Source organism: Protopterus annectens, chromosome 3.part1 (assembly GCF_019279795.1).
Source record: "Protopterus annectens isolate FY-2018-M chromosome 3.part1, PAN1.0, whole genome shotgun sequence".
NCBI classification, from domain to species: Eukaryota; Metazoa; Chordata; order Ceratodontiformes; family Protopteridae; genus Protopterus; species Protopterus annectens.
In genome coordinates this window covers 1,873,760,152-1,873,775,141 of record NC_056732.1, presented here as the reverse complement: position 1 = coordinate 1,873,775,141, position 14,990 = coordinate 1,873,760,152, and the positions used below count along the sequence as shown (strand labels likewise).

General features: G+C 39.3%; 1 protein-coding gene across 1 annotated transcript in view; it reads right to left on the bottom strand.

Moving 5' to 3' along the window:
* Window positions 1-1,013: 1,013 nt before the first annotated feature.
* LOC122798797 (zinc finger protein 320-like) overlaps window positions 1,014-14,990 on the bottom strand; it is a 166,384-nt gene continuing 152,407 nt past the window's right edge. The window contains exon 4 of the mRNA XM_044067910.1: window positions 1,014-5,342. Coding sequence (XP_043923845.1) covers window positions 3,472-5,342 — 1,871 coding nt within the window. The 3' untranslated portion in view covers window positions 1,014-3,471. The remainder of the gene's footprint in view (window positions 5,343-14,990) is intronic.

The window sequence follows — 14,990 nt, the reverse complement described above, 5'->3', positions numbered from 1 at the left end:
CAAAGTATGTGAGAAGTTGAGTTTTAAAAAAAAAAAGTAGGTGGGCTTTCCCTTCCTTTGACTCCAATGCAAGGAAATAAAAGTTTTAAAATCTACAAGCAGGTTTCTGGTACATACACAATGCTGGAACCATATTGTAGGGTGAAAAGAAACCTAACAATTGAGTTAAACTGTATGAGAGGGTGGGGTGTTCCTTTAAGCATCTCATCCCAAGATGACACATACTGAATCCTCTTGGAATGACAGCAGCTACTTAACCCACTACTGAAGCCAAATATCATTTCTTTGTATCTCGGCATAACTTGAGGTTCAGGGATTATTCCAGAATTATCTTTTCTTTGTATCCAGGCATAACTTGAGGTTAAGGGATTATTATTCGAGAATTATCATTTCTTTGTATCCAGGCATAACTTGAGGTTAAGGGATTATTATTCTAGAATTATCTTTTCTTTGTATCTCGGCATAACTTGAGGTTAAGGGATTATTCCAGAATTAACTTTTCTTTGTATCTCGGTATAAATTGAAGTTAAGGGATTATATTCCAGAAGGGTACAGCTGAGCCGTATTTACACTAACAGTATGCTTCTGTAGTTTCAAACCAAGGAACTCTTGACAACAGATATATTCCTTTAATTCTACAGATACAGTTTTCTGTTTTAATGGATATTTTACCACTGTGGGACCATGTCATGTCAGGAGGCTTAATGACAAAATGAAACAGAAAATGTGGTGGAACTTCAAAGAGATTCAATGAGATTAACACATACAATGTTTAATTGTTATTCATCGTAAATATGTATATTACGTGGAGTTTTTCTCCCCAGGCCTCCACTGAGAATGGGACTTGTACCTAGATGGACTTTCCTAGTAAATAAACAAACAAATCTAAGGCAAAAACAAAACTCTGTGCAGTTATAGCTAGTCACTGCAGTTAGGTCATCAGCTTTGTTGGCTATTTGTACAATATTTAAATGCTTAGGATCTACGGATCTTAAAAAAATATACAACAAAAATACACCACAGGGAATTTATTTGCTTTACCAAACAGACAAGCTAGTCTGTTGACCCTTTTCAGCCACAACACGAACTCAAAGAACACGCATACATACTCAAAAGCAAGAACACAAATTACAAAGAAACAAAAACATAGACAGAACACATGGCATGCAGAAAATAGATGAGTACTGTAAGAGAAGGTACACTTTATATACATACATACATATGTAGAATATGTTGATTGCAAGCAATATTAAAAATAAAACTATATGTACTTACAATTCATACAACAAATGTGTACATTTAAATTTGTATGCAAATATCAAAATGAAATGTAGTAATATTTATTGGTTTATGAAGTCTGTATGTTAAATTATTATCACTAAAACCTGTGCACCTGGCTTCTTTGTGCAAGTGTTCTGTCAGTGTTACGTTTCTAAAGGTTTGCTGGTTTCGTACTTCATGGCTCCCTATGACAGGCCCTGTTCTGGAAAAGGATTTTTTTTTTACCATAGGTGTTTTGAAATAAGTCTAGGCTAGCTTGAATTATCATCTTCACTTTTTCTGAGAGCAGAGACTTGCTCTTTAAGAAGTAGTTCAATTCTCAGAGATGGCCAGTAACCCAACTCTATTATTTTAGATAGTAAAGTTCCAAAGAGAAGGGTATCTGTCCTTTTGAACAGGAATCTATTTGAGGTTATTTAGGAGATCACAATGGTATGGTACATGTACTGGCCAATAAGATGAAGATACAGATTTAATTTACAACCACTTGTATCCTTCAAGCATTATTTGAAGTAAAAAAGCTAAAAATGGGAAATCACATCCTAGTTTTGAAAGTACATTTTTTCTTTAGCCATGCAAGCAACACGAGAAAGCATAACATAAATCGTATAACTCATATTAGTTGGAGTAAAATCATAGTTATATTGTCAGTATGGGTAACGAATATTAAATTATTTAGAGTGAGACCCAGGTATTGATATTTAGGGACATCAGGGATATTACTCTGTTCGCCTTTCATGAGAGGTGTTTGTTTGCTAATTTCTGTGTTGTAGAAAAAAGCATGAGAATCGTTTTGGGGGGTTTGGTAGTCTGATGGAGGGGGATCACTGGCCAAAATTAGTGAAACTTTTGTACATTTGTTTGCAGAACTGAATGTGCTTTATTAGATTCAATCAACAATACAGTATCTACATGCCAATGGCAAGAGTGGTAGGTCAGAAGTGAGGTCATTAAAGACATCGACTAGAAGGGGGCCTAAGAAAGAAACTTGGGGGACTCCAATATTGAGGAAATCGATTTTATTTTCTTAAAAGGGCAATAATTTTTGTGTGGAGAGATTCCCAATGGGGACTTAACTGCCACAAACAAACCTCCACGTTGACTGCTGCTCTTGTGAAGTTCCAGAGATGCTTCTCCTTGAGACAGCAAGAAAACACTGACAAAAACCTTCACTCTGACTGCTGAATTCCCTCCTCTGGATTAGCCAATCAGCATTCAGAGCGAAGGTGTGGGGCAGCAGGAGCTTTGTGAAGCTGTCTGGTAGTTGTCGCCTAGGCAGTGAAACAAGCCATACAGCTTATATATATGCAGCAGAGGGAATAATGACCAACAAGGAGGAGCCCTCATTAAATAGACTTTCTCCACACTTATTTTCCAGTGCTTAACGCCTTTGTTTTATTTTTTTTTTTTGGCTTTGCAAATTTTTTAAAGTATTGTTAGAAATGGTACAGCTCATATCTTGATCGGTTTTGCTGCTCTGCGTTTGTTATACCTCATTCACTTTTCTCATCTTTTTGCACCGGTTTCCTTTTTACATTCTAAGCTACTTCTTTTTAACTGTTTCAACAGTTCTTTCTAACTGGCGTTTCCATGGTGGCGACCTATTTGTTCTTTTATTTTCCTTTACTAGTTCATGTTTTCTTGTTAATACACAGTAATGTATTCTGTTGATTTCTGTCATACCATGTGGATCTCTCCTTTTAGTTTAAATTACTGTATTGATTTGGTTCATGGATTTTTTAACGATTTGTGTTGTATTCACTTTTAGTATCCCCCGCTCTCTCATATGTATTGTTATATTTATCCATTTCTATTATGTCCAGTGGCTCTTCCCTTAAATTATTCGTCATAAGGTTCATAAGAAAGTACCAAGGTTAGCTAACCCCTTCTGGACCATTTTAAAACTAGCTAATTTCCCACAGGCGAGACTCAAACCCTATATGTTGTCTCTGCGAGGTAAACACCTTAACCATTATGCCAACCCTACCTCCATAATGATTCCACTGGGGATCGAACCCAGGACCTTCTGCCTGTGAAGCAGATGTGATAACCACTACAATACAAGTGTTTCTTCTTAAGTTTGTGTTTGTTGCTGTTTCTGACTCAGCATATAGATGTTTTGTTTTTTTGAGTAATTGGTTAAATTCCTGAGATTCTGTTCTGTGAAACATCTTTACTATCAATGGTTAACTAAATTAACAAACCATTTTCTTTACAGACACATGGTTCTACCTGCTGTGTCACTTCTTCATCCTGTATTTGTTTTACTATATTACCATTCTGAGATAGCATTTCTGTCTGGGATTCCCATTCATATCCTTCAGTTCTTAGATGATCTATCACTTCACATTCAATTTGTCTCTTTTCTATATCATTAAACTGCTTAGTTTTCAATATATAGCACTTCTGTGCTACTAGTGTCTTCTTTGTAACATTTGCCATGTCTGGGTGTCTTTGTCTGTATATATTGTCAAATATTTTTAATTTTGTTTTAGAGCGATTAGTTAGAATTGATTTCTTTTCTGCATATGACCTGCACCACATTAGGTCTCGCTGCATCTCTCGATTCCATTTCTGTCTCTTTAAGGTTGCAGATATGTGCAGTCTTTCTTCTCTTTCTCTTAATACTTCCATCTTAGCATCTTCTTCTAATTCACTCAGTAGTTTCTTGTCCACACATTGTTTTGCTTTCATTTGCTGAATTATGTATCTTAGATTTTTGTCTGAAATGTTTGACATTTTCTCTACTTCAGTAATTTTTCTACTTTCTATTTTTTCCCTTATTCTTGCAGTGTAACCCCTTTTGGGAAACTCTGGGTGTGTTGCATAAAAATAGCAAAACATGATTTCTTTTTTGTCCTCGTGAGTCCAAGTCACTTTTTTCAAGCCTCTTGCCTTCCTTGCCAATTTTTTTACTTTTTGTGGACTGTCATCTTCTGTTGTCACCGTAGGATCTTTTAGATCAGAGGCGAGCAATGTGTCAGGATCTCTGTCATCCTTAGAAGATTTTACACAAGTCTTCTGTCTACTGTGCTTGCTCTGGTGATTTAGGACAGTGCTTTTGCATCTAAAACTCTTGTCACACACACTGCATTTATAGGGCTTCTGCCCACTGTGGGTCCTTTGATGAATGCGCCAATACCTTCTGCATCTGAAACTCTTGTCACACATATTGCATTTATAAGGTTTCTGCCCAGTGTGAATGGTCTGGTGATTTAGCAAAGAGGCTTTGTGTCTAAAACTCTTGTCACATGTGGTACATTTGTATGGTTTCTGCCCAGTATGGGTATATTGATGGAGTAACACCGTACTCTTCGCTGTAAAATTCTTATCACACAATGTACATTTATATGGTTTTTGCCCAGTGTGGATACGCTGATGCAGTACCATGTTTTTCTTCCCTGTAAAACTCTTATCACACAATGTGCATTTATATGGTTTTTGCCCAGTGTGGATATGCTGATGCAGTATCATGTTTTGCTTCACTCTAAAACTCTTATCACACAATGTGCATTTATATGGTTTTTCCCCAGTGCGGCTACATTGATGGAGTAACACCGTACTTGTTGCTGTAAACTTCTTACCACACGATGTGCATTTATAGCGTTTCTGCTCCATATGGACACTCTGACTATATCCAATATGACTAATTTTATGCAGTGCTAATATTTCTTCACATGTAAAACTTACACCACATGTAGTACATTCATAAAGTTTCTCACTGGTAGACATTTTCTCATCCGTTGCCAAGGAATGCTTTTGCCTTTTCTCACTGTCAGTAACACGTGCAGTTGAGCTGTTATTTTCAAGAAGTGGCACATTGTTATTATTAAGCCATTTGCACTGCCTTTCTCTTGCACAAGTTTCCAGATACATTCCTAGTTCACTTTTCTTGATAATCATTTTATTATTTTCCAAACATTTAAGTTGTCTGGTTTCAGACTGTATCAGGTGTTGCCATGTGATCTTGTTTGACAGAGCTTTGCCATATTCAGAATCCTGGCGTTTCCCGTGGGATGGCTGCAGACTCTGGATATCAGGGAAATCTGGATTCCTACTGACTTAAAAGGGAAAAAAAAGTTTCTTAGAATATAATAAAAAAACACTGAAGGTTTACTGTCATAGTGCAAACTATATCATGTATCTGCTCACAAACTAACTGTAGTAAGCACTGAAATGTTGGCTAACAGTTCATTAATGAATGTGGCAATACACTATCCTCATGTTACACATTACTGTTCCCGCTAACTACATTTATGGGTATAAGCTAGTCTGTTTACTGTTATCTTCACGTAAGAGTTTCCAGCAATGTCTGATGTACTTTGCTATCTCCATGCTCCCTACAAAATGTATAAAATTCCTTCCATTAGTTAAATGCAACAGCATCAATTGTGCTCCTAAACATGCAAAGTCAACTCTTTTCAGGGCTGTTAGTAAGTCAGCTTATTCTAGTGAAAAAAGGGGAAATATATTATTCCACGTTTCATAAGTAATCATAGATAACACATACATAGTAATCATAGATAACACAACATATTGGGGAAAAAAATCTCATTCCAGAAGTCAAATGCCATTTGCCAATGAAGCTCCTTCTCAGATTCTTAAGTTGAAGAGTGAAACAAGGTCTTCTCATACAGGGCGAAAACTTGTATTCCATTAAAAAAACTCTTTTTCTTTTAAATCTGTAGCAAACCGCTTGTTACATTTGTGGCAAGTGGCTCCTACAGTTTATACCACACATGGGGCGCTTTAGCACTTTACCCCTTACCACAAATGCAGTACCAGCATTCATTTCTGAAGGCCAGAATGCAATCACAGCCTTAACACTTTGCACCTGGCGCAGCTGCTGCCCCTTCACCTGACCCTAGCTACCCTTCTATAACAGTTATTATAAAACTGGATTGGATATTTTAAAAGTACAGCAGGTAAGTAAACACACTGTTCCTGATGGGATAGTAAATAATGTTTTCTTATGATTAGTGCTATTAAGTATAAAAAAAACGAACAAAAATGAAGTCACGATTCTTATTATTTTTAATAAGTAATTAAGCTCAGTGGGACCAATGTGGCTTACAACAACAATGGAGTAGTATTCAATTAAATGACCTTCTCACAGTGTCACAGTTTGCAAACGGAGACTGAACGGGTCAAACCAACAATTAGACAATAAAGCTTTTTAGCAGTTCAGTCTTAATTCTTCATGCTAATCTGTCAAAAAAGCTGAAATATTTCTACTACTGCATTTGCAGAAGAGCGCAAACCATAAAACATGCTGAGAACAATGGACCTTAGTATATTTTGAAATGTAAATATCCTACACATTTTGAAATTTATGTAACAACTTTCATACATGTTCAAGACAATACAGAGAAATACAGTGCCATAAAACAATACAATCTACCAAATTTCTTTAATTTCTTGCAACGTAGGACATACTGATTGGTATTGCCTAAAAGCTCAATCAATCCTGCAAATCACATGAAATCCTTACTGTAAGAAGTAACATGATTTCATGTAATCTAGTGTGCCACACTTCTGGAACACAACAGGAATCGGCAATCGATGCATGGAAAAACATGAAAGGCCACAATGAATTACTTCACATAGTAAAGTATCAGGGCTTTGAAGACCAAAACAAGAAAAGAACTGCCAAGAAAATCTAATGTAGTTAAAGAACGGGACAGACTTGTCATTGTTTCAGTCTGATTCATACCTGCAGCACTACTGGTCCCGAGTTAGTCACATGATTGCTGGCTGGGGCACAGGCTGCAGCACTACTGGTCCCGAGTTAGTCACATGATTGCTGGCTGGGGCACAGGCTGCAGCACTACTGGTCCCGAGTTAGTCACATGATTTGCTGGCTGGGGCACAGGCTGCAGCACTACTGGTCCCGAGTTAGTCACATGATTGCTGGCTGGGGCACAGGGATACAAGTATGTGGGGACCACAGAAAGAATGATGGCCACTGACAGTGGAAAGGAGGGATTCTATCCTCTAACATAAGCACTCCTGACTGTCAGGCTGGCATATAGCCTTGGGTAAATGCCAAAATTATCTTATAAAGTAGACATTTCACACAAGAGAACCACATTATATTCATGGCTATGAAAATTTCAAGGGGCAGAAGTGGCTGTACAGTAAGACACAGTTTTACACAATGATAGTGTAAAATCAGGAAAATAACAGGCTTGTCAGAGGGTTTCTTGAATAGTACACTTACCTCAGCACTGTTAAAGCTCTAGCTTCATGTTACACCATTAACAGCACCCATAAGCATTACAGAAGACCGTCAGAAAGTTGCTAAACACTTTTTTAAAAGCCCAAATAAAGTGCATTTAATGGCTTTCCTGATGCTCTTCTGCAGTGGCCACTCTGGCAGTAGTAAATCTGTTACAGCTTTCAAAACTGTAAATCCCAAGCAGTTAGATAGGGGAATCTAACTCCACAAGGAAGTCAGTCACTAGTGGAGTCCCTTAGGGCTCACAGGTGGGGCTGCTCCTTTTTGACAACTATTTCTCTGAGGTGATGGTCAACATCCAGTCTAGGGACACGTCTCTGGAACAGGCTTCCTATCCATGTCAAGAAGAGTTTTTCCCAAACTCAATTCCAGTGTAAAACGGACACGTGGCTTGGAAATCAGAAATTTGCTCCTGGTCTGGAACCTGTGCCTCTAACAGATATGGGCAACCTGCAAATGCTATGCCACCGATGTCAAAGTCTACATATATCCCCAAAAAAACCCTAAGAGGATCAACCTGCCAGCTACATTTGTTAAGCAAGGTTAGGCTTAAAAAGCACCCCCCCAGAGGTTGTTAGGCTAGTAATCAGCTATGAACCTATAAAAACTTAGTGCCACAACATCCGTAGTAAATATGAGTACGTAAAACTTCATAGACTAAAAAGAATTATGATCAGCTGTGTCTGGTAATAACCCAACTTATTAAGTGTTCTCGACACGGGTGTAAGGATTCACATCCTCAGCTTCATGTATCTCAAACAGAGAACAATCTAGTTATGATTGGAGGACTGATCATAACCTTCAGTATCATCACAGGATCATAGGAGGTTACTAGGCTATTGGCCCTGAGGCCCTTAAAAGCCTAGCCAAGAGTTTAGCCCATGTTTAGACAAATGAACACCCGATGCCCCTGTCTAGCAGGGACATGGGTGGAATCCCAGCTCAAATTGCTGAAAACTCATTTCACTGAATCTCATTTCATTGAAGTGAAGTACTGGCACTGTGTAGAGTGCTGTAAGGCAAGTAAAAGGTATATGCCCTTTTCCCCACTGTAGTGTGATCCTGGAGTTAGTATATATAGTTGGGGGGTGTGGCGGCACAGCCGGGGCCCCCCCCTCACATTGGGGGATGTGGGGGGCATAGCTCCCCACTTAGTTTGGATTTATATTGTCTTCTGGAAAGAGTTATTCATTGGTGTTGTAAGTATGCATGTCTATGGTTTAAAATATATTGTTTTGAAGCTTTTGGTGAAATATAATATAAAACGAAAGTAGGTTGGGGGCTATGCCCCCCACAGCCCCAATGTGGGGGGACTGTGTCCCCCACACCCCTAACTATATATACTAACTCCAGGATCACACTACAGTGGGGAAAGGGCATATATCTTTTACTTGCCTTACAGTAGTCTACACAGTGCCAGTACTTCACTTCAGTGAAATGAGAGTCGGTGAAATGAGTTTTCAGTAATTTTAGCTTTAAGAGATTTGGTCAGGGTGAATTGAAATTCAGTGAAATGAGCTTTCAATGAAACAAAGTAGACCCATAGACACACACACACACACGTATATATATATAAATAAAAATATTCATACATACACGCACACGCACACACACACACACACACACACACACACACACACACACACACACACACACACACACACACACACACACACACATTGGGGGAGGGGGGGGTGCACTTTTTCCAGCAAAACATTTGTTTAGTTTACTGATAATAGAAACAGTTATGGAGCATTTGGCGTTTGAAGAGGATAGGGAGCGGTTGAGTTATATGAAAACAAATATTCTGGGCAAAGAAAAATAATGTTTCATGGGCGAAGATTTGGAATATTTCTTTTGCTTAAGGCTCTGTGTTTTGGAAATCTTGAGAAGTGTGACTGAAGTCAGAAGGAACAGGTTTCAAGAGTAGAAACCTACCAAGGCAAGACCCTTGTACCAATTAGAAGAAGCTCATGCTCCTTGAACCTGCATAGCATCTCCACAGCTGCACAACAGTGGTGAAAAGAGTGACTTCTATTCTTCTGACGAAGTCAACTGGATTGATGAACGCGCTTAACTATTTGTGTGAATAAAACTGTGCGGAGTCCTGAAACCCTGGTGGTGCATTTTTTGGTTTATTTTCTCACCACTGAATCAAACACTATTATTTTGGGGGATTTCAACTATCCATTTATAAGCAGGAAGACATACTTCACTACAAAATATAAAACAAATATTGCACTACCCTGAAAAGGAGTCAGATTTACTTGACTCGGTTAACTCAAATATAACACCACTGTGCTTTATGCATACAGCCACTGGTCAGATCTAAACACCATTCAGTAACCTTCAAGGTAAAGACCAAACAAAAAAAATGCCCACAAACCATACCATCTTTAGAGAAGTCTCTAAGGTTAATATATTTAAGTGAGCTGAATGTGTTGCAATAGTACCTGTCCTTCGATACCCAAGTAACAAAGAGAACTGCACTTGCAGAGAATTTCTATTCTAACCTCAGGGACTATATCAAGACATCTGCCCTAATCAGACAAGAAGAGTGCCAAGTTTATTTGGAACTCCTTGTGGTGGAACATTGGTATAAACAAGCTGTATAAGAAAAGAAAAAAATCTCCACTTTTAGGGATACCTGAAGAACCTTACATTCTAAATCTGTTCTAAGAAATTAAACAAAGAACTTCAACTGGTTGTATACGTGTTTGTTCCCAAGCATGAACTGAAAGATACAGCCTCTAGCAATTACAGCCATGGTCCTGCTTCAGTGTCAGAAACCTTAAGACCAATACCAAGCAATGTACTGCGCTGAAACACCCACTTAGCCCTGTGGACACAGCCAACATATTAGCTGATAAGTTAAATTTACTTCAACAACCCTCCCAGCCCTCCCATATATGACATTATATCGACATACAAAAGATCAGCTCTGAGGATGTTTTAAGTGTCCTCTCAGACTTAAGCACTGGTTCAGTGGGCCTTGAAAATGTGCTGGGATGTTTATTTGTCAGTAGAAAGTATTGTCTCACTGAGACACTCCTCAATCAGTTTAACCTCAGCCTCTCAAATGATTTTGTGTCAGAGGTATAGAGATAGTCTTACCATCCTAATCTGCAAGATAATGTAGCACATCATTATGGACCTCATAAACCTAAATACTGACAGCTTGCAATCCCATGGCCAAAACTAGTTTGGGTTTATGAAAGGGTAACCCTGGCTGCTTAGTCTAGTAAATTTATTTACAAACATGTAAGAAGCATTGTTCAAGGGAAAAATATGTACACATAATGAACCCCAACCTACCCAAGCCCTTCCAAACCATTTCAAACTTAGACATTATAGGCAAACTAATCAAACTAAATGTAAGCCTTTATTTTACCTTATCACCAGCAATGGTGACTCACAAGCAGAACACAGCAAATCAGCACAGGGGCAGATCGTCTCCTCTGAAAAGCTGACTACTAGTGGGACTTCCCCCCAGGACTCATCTTTGGGTCCGTTTATGTGGGTATTTACATTTCATAAGTCCAAGCTGATGTCAGGAGTCTCTTGTTGACCAGGTTCACAGGTTATTTCAAATTTAGAGCCATCATCAATTCTCCTGAGGATTCCATAGTCCTACAAAGTGGTAAAACATTTACAAACAAATAATATCAGGATCAAGACCAAAACTTAAATACTAAGAAGTGTACATCACATTCTTTGAAAAACATGAGCATCCATGCACATACCACAAAAGTGTCACCCCACTCCAAACTAACAGTTTGGGAGAAGAGCACTGTTGTGGACAATGAGCTCTCCTTCGACCACCATGTATCTACTGTCCATAGAAAATCCTTCTACTGAGCCATGCTGATTAAAAAGCTATTTATTCTACATCTACAGATGTCATTTATTTATTTAAGTATTTTTTAGTGACTGGGTTAGTCCCTCTAGGCCAGTGCCCTCATTTAAGGGGAGACAAATGGCAATATGAATTTACTGACTTGAAGAAATTTGGTCAGAGTACTTGGGGAATTTCCTCTATGATTTTTTAATAAGTGGTTTGGAATCTTTTACATCCACCTGTGCTACGACCATCTCAGGCTGATGGAACCTTAGTTTAACATCTCATCCGAAGGACAGCACTCACAGCAGCGATACACCCCCCCATACTGTACTTCAGTATCAGTGTAGGAAAATGAAATCCAAGTATCTGGTGTGGGAAAATACTCCACAGGCTTCGGATCTTCCAGCACCAAAGGTTAGTGTGATGCCTGTTGAGTCACTGACATATGTCTATTCATCTCACATTAGGCCCACATTACAATGTAACACACCTTTTGATGTGTACTTTTCCAGACATATGACCCATTTTGAAAGACCCTCAAATGGTTCCGCACTAAGAAAATCAAAGGCCCAATTCCTATGACCTACGCAGAATGCCTTCAAACGCTATCTCATTTTTTGTCTCTTACTGACTTCTGTGGTGTGGTCTGTATCTAGTGTACAAGGCCTTAAATGACCCTATCCTGAGTGGCCGTCTATATTGTTCACAAAACTGGTAATATCACAGACACCTAGCCAAATCATTATCCACCTCTACTATGCCTTTTTAAGCAATGCCAATCTGATAAGCAATGCCAATCTGATAAGCCCTACGGCTATTAATAGGACGTGCTGGAGGGATAGATTCATCACCCAAAGACTCCCTATGCTGTGGAATAAAATCCCGGTATATGTGAGGCAGAGCACCTCGCTGGCCTTGTTCAAGAGAAATCTTGACCAATGGATGGGAGATCGCAGATATACCCCAGGGATTACCTCAGTGTCACTGCTCAACAGAGGCACAGCAAAATAATGGGTATAGTTCCCCATACTAAAGGGGTGGCGTAAGCCACAAAACTATGGGCTAGGCTTGTAAATGCCCTCGGGCAGATAGCCTAGTATGAACCTATGAACCTATGAATAAAGTAAATTCTACTCAAGATAAACTAAAGGTGCTACTGCTCATTGTCAGGACTCTCAACAAGAAGCTCCAGTCCCAGGAAGCACTCTTCACCCTGGAGAGTGTTGACATATATGCTGTTACTGAGATCTGTTTCAAAGCCACAGAAGGCATCCTGGCAGTGCAAGGGTATAATGTCTTCCATACATTTAGACCAGCTACCGCACAGGAAGGGACAAAAGCTGGAGGTGTATCAGTCTACATAAAACTAAGCACACCTCAGGATTGGTCAAACAATATGATACGCTTGTGCTAATGCATGTCCAATTAAACTTAGGTAAAGTCCCATGTCATATACTTGCTAGCTACAGGTCCCTGTCTATAACCCAGGATAACCATACCACATATTTGAATGTACTGGAGTCACTCACAATGCAGCCCAACACCATATTCATGGGTGATTGCAACTATTACACCATAAACTGGGATACATACACAACCACTAACATGCAGGTTCAAAGATTCTGGCATTTTGTCAATGCAAAGACCCTGTAACAGTTAGTCTGCACACCTACCGGGGTGCAAATATCCAGAATATAGTACTCAAAAATATGAGGGAATGTTGCACCCCTCTTGTGTAATGTCATCACTGGTCAGATCAGATCACAAAATGGTCACTCTTGAAATAAATATAAAGCCTGAACTTGCAGCAACCCACAGAACCTTTAAGCACTTTTCCAAGGCTAACTACCTCCTATTAAGCAATGGCATAGCTAAATTCAAGTCCCCCCAAACTCAGAGAATACTGTGGTCTATGTTTATGGAAACTCCATATAAGCATGTAAATAACAACACAGAAACAGCGGTTCCAAACTGAAATAAACTGAGGACAAACTCCAAAACAAGCTCCCTTGATGGACCCCCAGTATAAATAGGTTGCACAACAAAAGATAGAAATTACTGTCCAAAAATAGGAAGGGCTATAGCCAAATGACCAAAAACTCCCTCATTAGTCTCAACAAGCAACTCACAGGACTAATCAAGCCCACCAAATCCAACTTTGAAGCAAAAATAGCCCCCCAGGTTAAGGATAACCATAATGCATTTTCCAGTTATGTATGCAGCCTTACAGGGAACACCCAACAGTGTGCAGTTGAAACTTCATATACCAAACTGGAAGATATAACAAATTTGGGTCTATATTAGAACACCGAACTTTCAAATTTTCGAGTATTCTAATGTCGAACCATATGAATCAAAAATTTAAAACATCGAACATACAGAACAGAGAATTTGTTCCTAGGGAAAAAATTTGCTGTTCCAAAACACATACACACAACACAACACAAGCACACCAAACAAACAGCAATCCACACACATACACCTAAACTCTTACACCTAACCCTACACTACACTATACATACACCACTAACTATCCACTTACCTTAACCCAAACCCTAACCCTAAGGTCCATCACTATCGCACAGTCACCTCACCCGCGCCCTAACCCTAACTCACCTACCCCACCCTAACCCTCACATCCACATAATCGCACACTTACCTGACCTGTGCCCTAACCCTAACTCACCTAACCTGCCCTAACCCTCATATCCACACAATCGCACACTTACCTGAACCCGACCTGTAACTTTCCACCACAGCACTGAAAATACCGAAGCAACAGAAATGGACAACCAAATTCTTTCTCTAGGGAAACATTTGTTTTTCTGTTTCTTCGATATTTTCAGCATTCGTTGAAAATGGGTCGATATTAGAACACTCAACATTTTGATTGTTCAGTGTTCTAATATAGACCCACAAATTTGCTAGTTGATAAATTTTGCTTCAATTTCATCCCATCACCCCTGTTACTGCCAAGAAATAACCTCTACGATTTCTACCCCAACTATAAAGAGTAGGTCCTCACTGAACTCTCCATAGCTAATCACTGCATGAATAGGCCCCGCTAATATCCCAGGATGCTTCCTAAATAGCTTGAAACACAGTCTGTCAGGCATGCTTGAATCTGTATTCAGCCACAGCCTCCAGACAGGCTTTGTCACTAGGGAGTGGAGGACTACAATGGTAATCCCACACAATACACAAAGGAGGATCATCAACAGACCCAGGGAACTAAAGACCCATACGTTTGATTAGTCTTTATGCATGGCTATGGAAAGAATTATTGTGACCAGATAAATAAAGAAATAGGAAATCTTTAAACACTGGACCCATCCCAGTTCATAGGTTAGTACTAGGCTATCGACCCTAGGGCCTATACAAGCCTAGCCATAACAATTCCCCTGGCTATTTCTTCCCACACTATTTACTTCCCTGGACCCCTGTCTAGCAGGACGACTGACTTGATCCCCGGCGTGAATTTCTTTTCTCCCATCCAGTCATCAAGGTTCCTTTTGAAGAGGGCCAAAGAGGCACTCTGCTTGACGTGTATGGGCAGTCTATCCCAGAGTTTTTTTTTCATTTTTTTCAAACGGCAGGTTATGCCTACTCAACCTGGTGGACTTCTTTGAG